The sequence below is a fragment of the Orbicella franksi genome, chromosome 15 (assembly GCF_964199315.1).
Source record: "Orbicella franksi chromosome 15, jaOrbFran1.1, whole genome shotgun sequence".
Classification (NCBI taxonomy): domain Eukaryota; kingdom Metazoa; phylum Cnidaria; class Anthozoa; order Scleractinia; family Merulinidae; genus Orbicella; species Orbicella franksi.
The window spans coordinates 12,105,227-12,120,847 of record NC_138159.1 but is presented as its reverse complement, the minus strand read 5'-3'; the positions used below and the strand labels follow the sequence as shown (position 1 = coordinate 12,120,847).

The 15,621-nt window shown below is 39.3% G+C and overlaps 1 protein-coding gene across 1 annotated transcript; it reads left to right on the top strand.

Annotated features, from left to right (window-relative positions):
• The first annotated feature begins 67 nt into the window (after nt 1-67).
• Nucleotides 68-9,072, top strand: LOC145469613 (ectonucleotide pyrophosphatase/phosphodiesterase family member 5-like). The gene is made up of 2 exons (XM_081453367.1): nt 68-1,548; nt 8,201-9,072. The coding sequence occupies exons 1-2, from the start codon at nt 847-849 to the stop codon at nt 8,906-8,908; spliced, it is 1,410 nt and encodes a 469-aa protein (XP_081309493.1). The 5' UTR covers nt 68-846; the 3' UTR covers nt 8,909-9,072.
• The last annotated feature ends 6,549 nt before the right edge of the window (nt 9,073-15,621 follow it).

The following is a 15,621-nucleotide window of genomic DNA, read 5'->3' as shown; positions in this document are numbered from 1 at the left end:
GCTGTGATAGTCGCGAATGATGCAACTTTATGCAGCACCGTGTTGGATTTGTTTCTGGAATTTCATCCCGGTCGACCGGGCTGAAATTTTCCATATAAACAGACAACAAAATTCGTTCCCGTAACCGAACCAGCTCGGTTACCGGGCTCATATGAAGAGGCCCAAAAACAATGTTGGTGAAAGGCCAACACAACTCCTATCCACGTGTAATAGCCGGTTTTTAAAAGTTTTCCTCGAACGAGTACATCTTTTAATGATCTGCTTCTTTTCTATGATGCGATAGGGGGATCTTTGAATATTTCGCTAAGCAATGGTTGATTTTGTACTCCTTCGCACAAAACTTTAAAAGCGAGCGGCTATCACACGTGGTAGGAGTTGTGTAGGTTTTTCACCCTATTGTCATTACAATACCATTGTTATTAATGTAACCCCCATTGTATCACTGTGGGCCTGTCACTTACATTGTTATCACTGTTGGTCCGTAACTCCCATTGTTATCACTATTGGCCTGTAGCCCCCGTTAGTTGTTATCATTGCTGGCCTGTCACCCCCGGTCACCCCCGGTCACCCCCATTGTTATCACTGTTGGCCTGTCACCCCGATAATTGTTATCATTGTTCGCCCGTCACCCCTCGTCACCCCTAGTCACCCGAGTTTGGTCACCCCTATTGTTATCACTGAGCTTTTCCAGCCGCCGTCGTACCTTACCGTCAGCGGTATTTCACCGTGAAGTACCAGACTCCTTAGCGAGCTGACTTGTACAGCTGTCAAAGGCCACTGGAAATATTATCAAATTTATGAAATGTTTGTCTGGAAATTTTCCGCCTTGCATTTCATTGTAGTATCATGAATTTTCGACGTTTTCACGTCTTTATTATATTTTTATTTTTACCCAATCGCGACGCGTTCTCGTCAGGGAACAAGAACATCAAGCTAAAGCAGCCGACCGTAATATTGATCTCTTTTGACGGTTTCCGTTGGGACTACATGGACAAAGTTGACACTCCGAATTTCGATTCCATCGTGCGAAATGGAGTGAAAGCAAAACATATTATCAATACCTTTGTTACAAAGACATTTCCAAATCATTTTACGATTGTGACTGGACTTTATGAGGAAAGCCATGGAATCGTAGGCAACATGATGTATGATCCGGTCTTCAACGAAACGTTTTACATCGGTTCGAAAGACTTCTTGGATTCAAAATGGTGGAATGGCGAGCCCGTTTGGATAACGAATCAAAAGGCTTGGAAGACAAGTGCGGTCATTTTCTGGCCCGGATCGGAGGTGGAAATAGAAGGGCAGTATCCAACTCACTATTTGAAATACAATTACTCATTTCCTTATGAGAAAAGGGTCGACTACTTGATCACTCAACTGGAGCAAGATGACCCGCCAAGTTTTTTGGCTGCCTATTTCCAAGAGCCGGATCACAGTGGTCATAGATTTGGCCCAAATTCACCGGAGGTTAAAGATAAAATCCGCAGAGTGGACAACGTAACTGGATATCTGCTGGAAAATTTACGGAAGAGAGGACTGATAGACCAGGTAAGTACAAATGTGAACGTTGCACACCTATATGCTATAAAGTCACCTTTCTGTTTACATGGTGTCGTGGTAAGTTAATTATTTTAATTTCATGAGATCACGGTATCTGCAAATGATGAGTTGTGTTAAATTCATAGCGATAAAATTTGCATGCTCATAACTATGGTTATAAGGTTTCTCGCAATCTTCAGCATAAAAGAGAAGAAGTACCCTGAATAGAGATTTATGAAATACGCTTGTGATAATCTCAATCTTACAATGTACCAAGATATTCTCTTTGGAGGGAAGATTTGTAAAGTCAGTAGCATTCTCCAACCTTTTTGGTGAGGGAGCATCAACATTCGCACTCAGATAAAATAGACCCTTGACGCAAATGGCTGCTGATTTAAAATTCTTTTGGATGCATTTAAAGGAGAACGGAAGGTGAAAAATAAAGTTATCGTTGTATATTTGCAACAGAGCAAATAGTTTGTTTTGAGTAAAAATTGTAGTATTTGGCCGTATTTGTCCTTTCTTAACGCGTTTTGACTGGAAAATTGCTCATGACATTCACACAATGTAGGTCTGCCATTTTAACCGCCATGTTGAAGGCTGGGCTGCATGGCATGACGTCATTGTGCTCACTTGCATTCGCGCCAAATTTAAATGGTTCACCTCATTGCCGTAGGCTTTTTTAATAGATCACCTAGAGATTCTAAAAGAGGAATAAGCTTTCATCGCCTTCCTTTAAAAGATAAAGGCCTTTTAAGCAAATGGCTTGCTCAGATAAAGAGAGAAAATTTGCCCCAAATGAAGCACTGCCATGTCTGGTCCAAACACTTTGAGCCCACATGTTTTGCAAGTGAGTACCGACTAGATATTTTGCCAGACAATTTAAGCAGATGTCGCTTAAAAGAGGATGCTATTCCAACTGTGTTTCAACACACAAAAATGTTAAGCCTAAGGCCGTCCAGCGAGCGCCGAAGAAATAGAGCTTTACTCGAAGAGGTAAGTCATGTATTCGCGGTATAAAACTGACTCTACTGATATGACCTGATATGACCTTTTGGCCGCCGTGTTACTTTCCTGGCAAGCAAGCTTTAAACAAATTATCTTTCGTTCACAAATTTGTATTTGCTATTTTAGGCCCTCAATCAAATACTGGATGCTTGTGATAGTAATTCGCGAGAGTCGGGCCAATCCAGAGCGAAAGTCGCGCAGCCTTTTCAAGATGCAAATGTCACGACTTCTGCGGTTCCTGATTACGATGTCAGTCAGACTTTCGGTGACAAAGAAAACCACAAAGGAAGAGGAGAAGACTACCTATTTCAAAGATACTTTTGGTGGATGCCTCTACTGACACTGAAATAACAATGGTCGACCAAGCTTGTCAAACAGACTTACCTTTTGTTGTGCATTCACCTCATAAATTTAAATCCATTCCCTTAGCAGATGTTTGTCATGCTGTAGTGAATGACCACAACTATGCCGCTCTCTTTAGTGATTCCCCTGTTGTACCCGCTGAGCAAGTCCCTAGGGTTTCTGGCAAAGATTTTCCAGAATGCAAGAGGACGCTGAATTTCTCTGAAATTGACACATCAGATTTTCCTCAAATTGACTGCCAAGAAGAGGAAATTGAAGATGAGTAGATTCCATCCGATGTGTCAGATCATGAAGAATCGGACATGTCGGACCTAAGTGATCATGAAGTTAGCGAATTTAGTGAAAGTGTCGACTCCGAAGACGAGGATTTTGACATAAAAACTGAAATTCCTGACAATGACAAGGAAAAGGAGTCCAACAACTGGCTTAATGAAGATTGCGGTGATCTTCACTAAGAGCGAAAGTTCTTGGTATTTGAAAGCAAACTAAAAGAGCTTTTTTCTCGTCATCACGTGCACTGTCCAAACTGTGGACGGAACTTGGAAAAAGCATCATTAAAAACCAAGGGGTCTCTTGCGACTATTGAATGCCTTGGTTGCTGTGATCAACCATTACGATGGCAAACACAGCCATTTGTGAGTTCAATGGCTGCTGGAAATTTGCTGTTCAGCGCTGGAATTCTATTTACCGGCAACGATTACAGCAATATTGCTGATTTTGCAAAGGCAACTAACGTCCAATTTTTTAGCCAGAGGAATTTTAGCTCTACTCAGAAAAAGTACCTCTTCCCCATTGTTAACAAAAAATTTGCTGAGCATCAAGTGGATATTCTTAACGAAGTGAGAAACACCGAGGTGGTAGCAGGAGGTGATGGTCGCTGTGACAGCCCAGGCCACTCGGCTAAATATGGCACATACAGCATTGTGAACACAGCTTCATCTAAAGTTCTTGACTTCTCTCTGGTCCAGGTAACAGAGGTCAAAAATTCAAATGCAATGGAGCTGGAGGGCCTAAAACATTGCCTAGATCACCTACAACAGGAACAAGTGGCTATTGCAAAACTTGCTACAGATAGGCACGTGCAAGTCAGAGCGCACATGAAAAAAGAGAGGCCGCACATCAAACACAACTTCGATGTTTGGCATTTAGCAAAGTCTGTTCAGCAGAAGCTATCCAAAAAGGCTCAATCAAAGCCATGTGCGACATTGAAACCCTGATACACTCCATCATAACTCACCCCTGGTGGTGTGCAAAAACCTCGCAGGGCAATGCTACCGACTGTGTGGAACGATGGAAATCCATCATTTACCATACGGCTAACATCCACCACTGGGATGGATGTCAGCATTTCCACCAGTGTGCACACCCACCCATCCCAAGAGAAACAGAGAGAAGGAAAGACTGGTTAAAGGTTGGAAGCCCTGCTCATGACGCCCTGAAGGAGGTGGCCTTGAACAAGTCACTTCTAAAGGACATCGGCATGCTAGCCGAGTTTATCCACACTGGCATTTTAGAAATGTACCATGGCCTCATGGCAAAGAAGTACTGCCAAAAAGTGCAGCACTACTCATATGATGGCATGAGGGCTCGCACCCAGTTAGCTGTTCTTGACCACAACCACAATGTAGGAAGGAGCCAAGGCCAAACCAAGGAGGGTGCAAAGAAACACAAACTTGTCTCTCCCAAGGGAATTGTTGGGTGGATTGCAAAGCCGCAATACGAGGAAAAATCGGAAGCATTTTTAAATTATTTAATGGTCTCTCTCCTTGCATTCAAGAAAGGTGACATTGAAATTCCCCCCGCTACCTCCCAAACCTGCAGCCGCGAACATCGCTCCAACCCCCAGGCCACTCAAGAACAACTTGCTAGAGAAGCACAGATCTCGTTTTAATACAGGAAACTAACTGAATGATTTATATTTAATTTCTAACAATCTCCTGTATCCAGGATAAATCCACTTTTGAGTAACTTTCATCAGGGGTGCAAAAGCCCATGTAATTCCCATCTGCGTTTGGATACACGGCTCATATTGCTTTCATTACACAAGCAGGGATTACTTTTCTCACGTATCTCCCCAGTCTGTCATGTACCCACCAAGTAAACTGGTGGTAAGCTGCGTAACAATAATTGCTGCAAAAAGAAAACATACGAATGAAACGTGTTTTGCAAAATCTTTTCAAATTTGCTCAAGTTATGATGGAAAGGAAGGCTGAAAGGTCATTGCAATTGCCGTGACAATTTGCTATCACCCGCTGATCGGGGTGTAGCTACACAGAACTGTCAGTCGCTTCTGTTTATTAATTTCATTTCACAGAACCTACAAGAAATTTAGGCAATGGCCATGTGTGTAAAATGTAGTCGACTGAGTTCAATGAACAAATAATTCTTTCACTAACTTAAAGTCTACAGTTACTAAAAAGATTCGTGTAGTTTGGCTACTTATATCTTTCAAAATTGTGTTGCAATATTGATAGGGCTAATCAAGTATCTCAAACTGAATTTTATATCATAATGACAATTAAACGTTTTAACATCCTTACAGAGTGCCTGTGGCTAATTGATCTAATCTACATTATCCCAGGAAAAGAGCAAAACGATTAACAATGTTATAGATGTGGTACGTACACATTAGCAAGTTCCCGTGGCGCTCGTATGCCACGCGCCTGACTCAAACCAACAATGGCCGTCTCCAACACTTCTCTTCGCAAACATACAGTTTCGAAATCAGGATGACGACTTAAACAGCGAATAGGGGGATCGTCCTCTAAATCTAAGCCATATAATAAAAAAGCAGCAATGGCAAATGGAAAACAAATGGCTGTTTTCATAAGCGAAAATACAAGGACTAAATCCAAACAGTGGATGAATTGTTTCATGAAATTTATTATCCTTCTAATCAACAATATTTCACCTGATATTTTTGTCATGGCTTCGTCAATCTCTTGGCAGCAAACACACTCTCTCTCCTGCTGATTTTCCCAGTTTTCACAATGCTCGCAGTTACGCCAAGAGGTATCTCCTCTCCTTGCAAGCTCGTTCTGGCCGTCAGCTGTATTCTCTCCATCGGAAACCGAGAAATTTCACATGGGTTCGAAGGAATAGGGTTCAAACTCAGCCATGTTTTGTAACTATTATCAAGCATTCTGTTGTCCCAAACTATACACAATATAGCTGCGAAAATCCGCGACTAATCACGACTAATAAAGGGCGAGAACACCAAAACATTGCACGCGGAGGCGAGCACACAAAGTAGGAACGAAAGCATGAGCACTTTGACATCACAAGATGGCAGACGGTAATCCTTACTGTATTTGGAAGTAACCGGAAAAGAATGCTAACAAAATGGCGGATGTTCAATTCTGGCAAATTCTCTTAGTTTTCTATTTGATTTGCACTGAAATACGAATTTTTTTCAATCGATTCTTTGTAATTTACGTTCTTTCTACAATTTCAGATCATTTCAAAAATTATACCCTGTAGCCTTCCATTCTCCTGTGGTAGCTGCCGGTTTTGCCCCGTGGGGGCGAACTCAGTGAGGGCATACTCGCCATGGGGCAAAACCAGTATCAATCATTTAAATTACCCTCACTATCCTGTTTGAGGGTAAAAATTATTTCAAATTATCAGCTTAAAAACAAGGTTTGTCAAGTAGGACTAATTTTAATACTTATAAAAGAATTTATAATTGGCCGCCATTTATGAAAAGGGTCTATGCAAACATGCACACATACTTTCAAGAGTTAATAAGAAAATGCATTTATTGTTTTGTTAAGCTTTTGTTTTCAGAATATTTCTTTACTGAACTGGTAGCAGATAGTTTGTAGGTGAACCTTCTCAGTAAAACACTTAAAGCAATCATGTCTTTGAGCTAGAAGATGTGAGGGAACTTTACAGCCAGCTTGTATGTGTGAAACACAGCATACCCATCTTGTAACTCTTTTGAGAATTTGAATATTGATCAACAAAACTAGAGCAGTGGTATTTTTCTCACTCTCCAACTCTGTCTGTCCTGAGTCAGTGAACTTTCAGACTCTACAACTGTATATAGGAAAGTAGCTAAAGGTCTGTTAAAAGCATCTAAATTGTCGAGCATCTGCTGTCGTGTCTGTGTCAGATTTCAGACACATTTGGTGTGAGTAAATCAAACCTAACCAGTTTTCTCCCAAAGAGCAAGAAGATCTGGGTATGAGATTTACACCTGTGGAATCTTGCAAGAGATATCATTGTGCACTTTTCATGATATGATTCGGTCATTCGAAAAAAGACATGTCACAGACAAGTCACCAGAAAAAAATAGCCTACAAATCAAGTACTGCATTTAAAGTCAATATGACCATTCAATAACATTTCTTTCTTATTTTCACCTGTGTTGTTAACAATGTTTTGATATTGGACAGTGGAATAATGATATATTGACCAACCTTGAAAATTAACGAACGGTTCTTTGCAACTATGAAATGCTAAGCCTGTTGTGCTGTACCACTTGCTGTGTAATGCAGGTTTTATACGAAGTCTGATATATGCAAATCTGAAAAAACAGTTTTAAAATTTCCAGCTTTCTTGCTTATCCTGGGTTAGCTTAATCAGGCTTTGAACAACCCGGCCAGAGCTCTGCTTTTAGGCTTGGCTAAATCTATATATTAGTCTTGAATCTAAGTAGAGAAAGTGGTTCAAAAAAAGTGCAGAAAACCTTTTGAATTTTGTGTACAAAAATGTGTGTGTCCCTATGTATTTTTTATAAATGTGGCAAGCTGAAGTATCCTGAAAGGTTAAATGTGTTGTTCCTGAAATGTTCATACCTCCTCTATGAAAGGTTTTTGGGTTGAAAGCCAAGCAGTGAAGCCCCTGCTTCGCGTTGTCTCCTCCACAGAGGTCAAATGTTTGTTTACAGTTCCCACCCAAATTGCTGCTTATAATTGTCTCAAATCTCTGAAATCTGCCACTTTGAAACTGAAAGTTACTTTTGGCATTGGGAATTTAAATATGACATTTATAAATACACCTAGTTTAGCAGCTCATAATTTGGTTTGTCACTGCTCTTTCTCAAATCATTTCTTCAAATGTCTTGCACATTTGTGCTTCAACCTTTGAGGCAGCAAAAACCAGAAGTGAAATAGAAATTTTGTGTTTGTGACCCACCCACCAGACCTCTGAAAATTCTAGTTTTGCTTCAAAACCATGGCTTTTGAAAGCACCCCTCCCCCTCCCTCTGTGGGGTGAGTATGGGTAGTTCTTTATTTTATGGTTGAGCATAGCAGACTAACCTGAAACAATTCTCTTTTACCTGTAGGTGAACTTGATTATCACTAGTGATCATGGAATGGCAGAATTAAACAAATCCCGCATTATTCTCTTGGATAAGTTTGTTCCATCTGACTGGTACACACTTATTACAGTGCCTGGAGCAACATACAGGACATCTAACACATACTTCCACATTTTGCCCAAAGATGGCAAGTTAATTGAGACTTACCAACGCCTCAAAGGAATTCCACATCTTAATGTTTACCTGAAAGAGAAAATTCCTGAAGAATTCCACTACAAACACAACAGGCGTATCATGCCAATTTTGATCGTAGCAGATGACCAGTGGATTATTGCTAAAAACTTGTCGCAGTTGAAAAAACTTGGAGACCATGGTTACAGTAACAAGTATCCAGATATGCACCCTTTTTTCCTTGCTCAGGGACCAGCATTCAAGAAAAACATCATCTCTGAGCCATTTGAAAATGTGAATATTTACCCTCTTATGTGTCACATACTTGGAATTATACCTTCACCAAACAATGGCTCGTTGCAAGCAGTTCAACAGCTGCTTAAAATAGCACCAGAGAAATTGACGCAGGACTTTACAGTACTGGTAGTGATTTGTGTGATTTCATTTCTAGTTTTTCTGTTTATGAGCTATGGTATTGTGTCATTCTGTGTCAAAAATCATTGCAGAATGAAACAGTATGGACATATTTATGATTTAGGAACATCCGATTTTGATTTGTAGCTATTTACAAAATTGATTATGTACTGCTGGTTAAAATATCGTATTTTTAAATCCCTTTTTAATTCTTCAGTTTTCTTACATATTTTCAAGGTTTAGTTGTAGTCAAGAAACCTGTCCATTGATAATGTATTATTAGTTAAAAATTTGGTATTGTTAATTCTTTTAATTCTTTAAATGTTCTTATACATATTTTCAAGGGTTGGTGGTAGCCAAGAAACCTGCCCATTGATTATCTACTGCCAGTTAAAAATTTCGTATTTTTAAATTCCTTTTTAATTCTTTCAACTTCTGACATATTTTCAAGGTTTAGTGGCAGCAAAGAAACAGTCAGTTTTTTTTTCTTTTTGACGGGGGGGGGGGGGGAGAGTGGGGGATGGGTGAAGTGGTGGAGGATGGGGGATCTGGAGCTTTTTTTCAGTAGAGTAGTGCAACCCAATACTGTGTATAGATGGGCTTAATAACAGACAGGGTGACGCACGTACAAAGTTTTATGGTAAAACGTTTAAGAAACAAGTAATGTCCAAATATCATATGCATGTATATTCTGTCAAGTGTTTTTGCATTGGGCCTCCCTTTTTAGGGACCTCTTGTCTACTTTTCGAAATAACATTGTCAGCATTCAAAGATATTCGATGTTTAGTACTATCCAATTTAACTGTATAGCTCAGGATCATGGAAGTGAACTTGTCAACATAAAATGCAAATGTTGCTTTGCTTGAATTGTTTGCACCAATCACGCGTGAGAAAATTGATAGATTTCAATGACAATTGACAAATACACATTCTTTACATGTATTCAATCTCGAAAAATTACCTAATTTCTGTTAGCGTACTGTTCAAATATGATTGTCAGATGGCAAAACAACCAAAGAATATCCTCTTGGTGTGCCAACATATTCTCACTAGAAACATAAAAAAGGGCTGTATCAACAATTAAAACTAGAATTCATACCTGAATCAGTGAGGGTTCTTTTTTTCTTCACAGTCTATGAAACGATATGTTGTAAAAGGGACTGGCATTATAGTTAGCCTACGTGTTGCATTTTCTTTATGTCAAAGACAACAGAAGTTTGAAGAGGTTTTTTAATCAAAGTAACATATAAATAAGCTTTACTAGACACCAGCCGAACAAACTCTCTAATCCTAAAGATATAGCAGGCAATGGTTCACCCTTCAGAGTTCTCTATTGTCTTAGTAAGGACAAGCCCTGAATGTTTGCTGTAGTTGAGCTCAAAGAAAATGCGAAGCAGAATGGGCAATGGCGTGAGCATTCCTCTTGAGGCTGTTCAAACAGAGTACCTTAAAATGAATCAAAGGCTACCTCGTGTCACCTGTTTGGTGGGAAAAAATCCACTGCCAAACCAAAGAAGTGTGATGCAAGCATAACGCTAGATCATGTTAACAGGATACATTTTTACTTCCGTTAATTTAATGACTAAAATTCGATCTGGCCCGATTCCACCCGTATTGACAATTAATTGTTGTGATTTACACTTGTTTGATTACTCTCGGAAAGTGCGCATCATATGATTTCTTATGTTACGGTTCCATTTAGTTTTTTGGGACTTCAGTATGTACCACCGTTTATTAAAAGGGTTAAAACAGATTGTCACACAGTTTCGAATTCCATGTCGTTTACGCGGCTCTGTATCCACGTGACCAAAGTCATGACCAAAGTCACGTGGACACGAGGTAAAAAATGAATTTTACAAATTTTCTTATTGTTTCTGCATTGATTACATAACAGGAATCCACACTATTTTTCACTTGATGTGTATGTAATCTATCCTAACTATGTTCAACTTGTAAATGTTGAATTTTTATTCTTAAAAATTGTTGTTGTGAGACTGCACAGTTTATTCGCTGTGCTCTTGGGCAAAACAATTATGTTAGTGTTCCTATTATGTTACGTTATAGGAGAGACTGTTGACAATGATGTCTCTATTTGAAAGCACTGTTCATCTTGATACCAAGTTCTAGTTTTTTCGCTACACCCATAGTTAAAGATAGTTTCGCAAAAATATGGGTTCTAGGTTTTTATTTGGACTCGGGCAAAAGAGCCACGGCCATTTCAGCCTATGCATCACATTTAACCAGAGAAAATGTTCTTCCCATTTTTGACTGCAATACCAGGAAGAACTCCACAATGATCTCTGTCACAGATTTGCGCACTTTTTATCATTAAAATATGTTGTGTCAAAATAAAACTTTTATAAAACTTTTTTTAAAAAGTGCGCGAGTGCTCATAAAAAGAAAGTAGAAAAAGAGCATTGTACAAATTTCATGGAAGTTGACCCCATGGCTTATGGATTGATATCATTATCCGAGTTCAGTGGCTCACAGCCGCTATGATTTTTATCGGTTGCAGGCCGCAGTTTGAATAATGATACCGAACCAATTTGAATGATATGGGAGTGCTTCAGTAATAACCATTAAGTCTTCTACGATGGAAGAGAAATGAATTAGTCGCAGTCGAAGCTTGGCTCGATTTCCAGCCGTTTTGGGAGTGCGGTTGTTTTGGTGTGGGGCAAGGAACGCGGGCTCACAAAACGGCTGGAAATTGAGCCTAAGTCGAAGCAAACCGACTTGATTATCGCTCATAGCAAACGAAGACATTGTGAAATTAAGACACTTTCAGAGGTAACAGTGACAAACCATAAGTCATTCTGCCACGTTAGTTTCTATATTCATTTAGTAATTTGTTTGCGAGTCTAAAAAAGGTAACAAGGAAGTAATCGGAAAAGGGGGAAGCGGGAGAACCTTAAACAAACATTCAAGCTTTGGCGTAAAAACGATCTTCCTTAAAATGTGTTCAGGAAGTTGTTACTTAATTCAAATTAATCTCATTCGTGCCGCCGAAGCACGTTTCTTGTAAATGGGCTTTGGCAACCATTTCTTTTTTTTTTTTTCATTAAAAACTAAAATTAGATGTTCATTTCTCATTCTTCATTGTTGTTTGAAAGCGCGCGTGATAAAAATACCTGTAAGAGTCAACGAATCTATGCAGCATCGATGTCACAAAGCAAGATAGTCAACAGATTAAGAACATGTTGAATTTAGACATCATGAGGACGCACTACTTGATGGAGTTGGCAAGTAGCGTGATTTGCTTGTAGCGCCCAAAAAGTTTCGCTTTTCTCCTCATATACCATCTGAAATTCTCTTTGGTGGTTGTTTTCAAGAAGTTTATTGTACAGAGATGAAAAATTCCCGTCCTTCCCCTGAAGTTTAGCGCTTGAATATTATTATTTGACTAGTAGTAATCCTAGATTTAAGAGTGCGTTCGAGTGCTAGTAGGTTTGGTATGTTAAAAAAGCAAAAATTCTAGGAACAGCATTTTGAGCCTGAGCTGTTAGGTAGACGTGAAATTGGCCTCACTCCAGCAGGGGCGAAAACAAATGAATTGATCACAAAGCACGTGCATACGAGAGGGTTTGTTCTCGTTTATACATGTATTGCGTAATAGTTACGACCGGTCAGCATAAAACACGGACTGCAGTCGGTAGGCCGCATTTCGTCCGCAGTCCACAGTCTAGAGTCCACAGTCCCCAGTCCCCAGTCCCCAGTACGCAGTCCATATTTTACACTGACCAGAACCCAACGATTCTGGACCGTGTAAATCGACACAAACGTTGCCTGTTCCGTCGGTATGTGAGACGACGTGCTTTTATTACCAAAACTAGGGCAATTATTCTGTTTACGAACACGACTTTGAATCGCCTTGGCTTTGGGGGAACAGCTATTGGAAACTGCTATTGATCATTTTCACTTCCGAAACAATGAAACGGAGGACATGTTGGTGTACGTACTAAAGTAATCATGTGAGGGTTGAACTCTTTTCCTTTGTAAACACTTTCGTTGGGTTTATGTTACATATTTTGCGCACAGAAATCTAGGCCAGCGAAGCGAAACTTCACATTTCCTCCTTTGATTTACTCAGCAGAAAGCAGCGTCGGTTTTGGTCGAGGAGAAGAGGGTACACAAAACGCAGCCAGACTACAGCTTTCTGTTCGTTCGAAAAGTCGTACACATTTCGTGAAGATATGTTTGCAAGGTTTTTAAATGCCACTAACACTAACTTCAAACTTATCCGCTACAGTCCACAATAAATTGCCTCGACACTCGAAAGTCCGCAATATTGCAAACTACTAGAAAGAAAGCACATGGGCGAACACGGAGATGACGTCATTCGCTCCTGAAGAATTTTTTGGAGAGGGAGGCCAAATTGGTGTTCATAGAAAGATAGATGTACACAAAAACTTGATTACCCGATTAGAACTGCGTTCTCTCAAACACAACAACTGGTCGAAAAACTAGAGAGAAATCAACCGTCAATTTTCTTTCAAGATGAAAAGAAAACCCTAACGCAAACACAAAAAAGGTGGCAGCTTGGGCGCGTAATTAATTGTAGTGTCAAGTGGATTTATGGAGGTCTTAAGAAGAGTAAAGAACAATGAATCATAAATAAATGCTCAATGCTTGAAGACCTCTTTGTATTCTGCTAAATGCGAAATACTAAGGCCCTGAAACAAGCTTATTCTGACGACTCAAAGGACTATATCCAAGGTCCGGCGGGAAAACGTTTTATGACCATCGTAGAGAAGTAGAGAAGTTTTAGTAAAGGCCCCATGAACAAACATGACCCTACGTATGTCCGCATACTAAACTGACCGCATGACATGGCATTCTCGTATAGGACAGCTCAGTCACGGTGTATCGGATTTAACTCAGACGGTTAAAAGTGAAACATTTACCTCTAAAGCAGTCGAGGAGGGTCACAAGTAAGATGTTTTCTGCGCCGAAAACTGATGTAAAAGAGTTGTATGTGAACTGGAATCCCGGGAGTGGAATCAGTCTCTAGATAAAATAAATTACCTTCTGCTGTGTCTCTGTGTGTACCCCGGTAACTGCAAATCGCTAATGAAATACGTCCATCTACTTAACATTGATAACATTTCAGGTCAGAACTTGCGTGTTTGTTAAATGTTTGCCCTATATGTATCTCACACAGTACACCATGGAAGTTTCTATTTTTTGATGAATGAGCAGACACATTGATTGTCATAAAGCGATGACATCTATGAAGATCAGAGCATAGTATGTTGTCTTTAAATTACACTACAAGACGAAACATGTTTGTTACTTAGCTCAGTTCAGAGCTTGTATGATTTCCTTTCAAAAGATTATACAAATTTGTAAAATGACTGCGAGCAGTGTTTAAACGTTTGGCTTGGAGCCTAAACCAAGCCCAGTTGATCCGATTAGATCTAGAAGCTGCGAACAAAACATTCATGAATTGTTTCATGTGCAAAAGGAAAGTGCATCATCAGCAAAATATTTAAGATTACATTGATCTCATTTGATTTTTTTTTTGCAAAATAATCCCCGTTGGCTGACGCAAATCGCAACCTTTTAGTTTCGCTGACCTCGCTGACAAAGCGAATACCAACAAAGACGTCATCTATGGGATGAAATTTTAGCAATTGAATCCACACATGTAGGATAATCATGATAACTGCTAGAAAAGCACATAAAGCACATAAAAAGTAAACATTTACCTAACAGCTTTAAAAACGATAGCAAAGCGTTATGATTATATTCTTAGAACTTCCGTCATTGGAATGTTTCTTGTTTATTCTTTGTGATTCTTTTTTCTTCGGCACGACTATTCGGAAACTGAACTGAAACTCTGCAAATTACAAGGTTCGTATTGATTAGAGATTGACAATTATCTTTGGCCAAACGCAGATGAAATATTAACATTTTTTTTTTCATAAATCAAAATATGCATATTACCAACTATATCTTAAACTGTTCTACATCGTTGAGAACAGAGGAAAGCCCTGTTATAGAAGGGCATCTGTTCTGCGAGGCGGAGAGCAAGGGTTTAAGACATTACCAACAAATTGAGTTTGAATCACCTAAAAAGCCCGCTATACATGTTCCTGCACCACTTGCCCTGTCACACTGGTGGCAACTGAGAAGAGGGACCCAATTGCTCAGGTGACAACTCTCCAAATATTTTTTTCCCACAAGTCGTGCCAAAAAAAAGAAAATTAGCAGGATTCTTATGGAGGTCTTACGAAGGGTAAATAATCTCGTGAACGTAAATAAATACTCAAGGCTTAAAGACCTTCTTGTACTCTGCAAAGTGCGAAATGCTAAGGCTCTCGATCAAACAAGTCTATTCTGACGACTGTCAGTCTGACGTGGTAAAAACCAGGCTTTAAGGTTCAAATTACTTAATTTACTAAAGTGTTATTATAAGTTACCTTTATTATCTTTGTTGAGGCAAGAAAATGTTGCATGTTTTTGCAATAGCTTCTGCATTTTTTTACGGAATTCATGGAATTCAGAATTTCGCGTTAAAATTAAATTTAGAGTGTTGCACGATATAGGTATTAGTCTGACGAAGCTAAAAATATTTATTTCTGGGAATAGAAAATGAAAACATACTAATCATTTTTCTCAAAACATCTAAAATTATATCGAGCAGTGGTTGAAAATATCACGCTACCAAGAATTATTGAGAAGTTCAGAAGGGAACTTTTCTTGGTTTCGTAAATGTCTATTGAAAGCGAATTTCCACGATAACCAATGTTTTTTGCAGCTAGGATAAAAAACAAATAGTATAGAAATAGTTTAAGGTGGTTGGTCACAGTTTCCAGCACTTTCCAGCAGTTATATTTTGACGGGTTAATAACCTCACATTT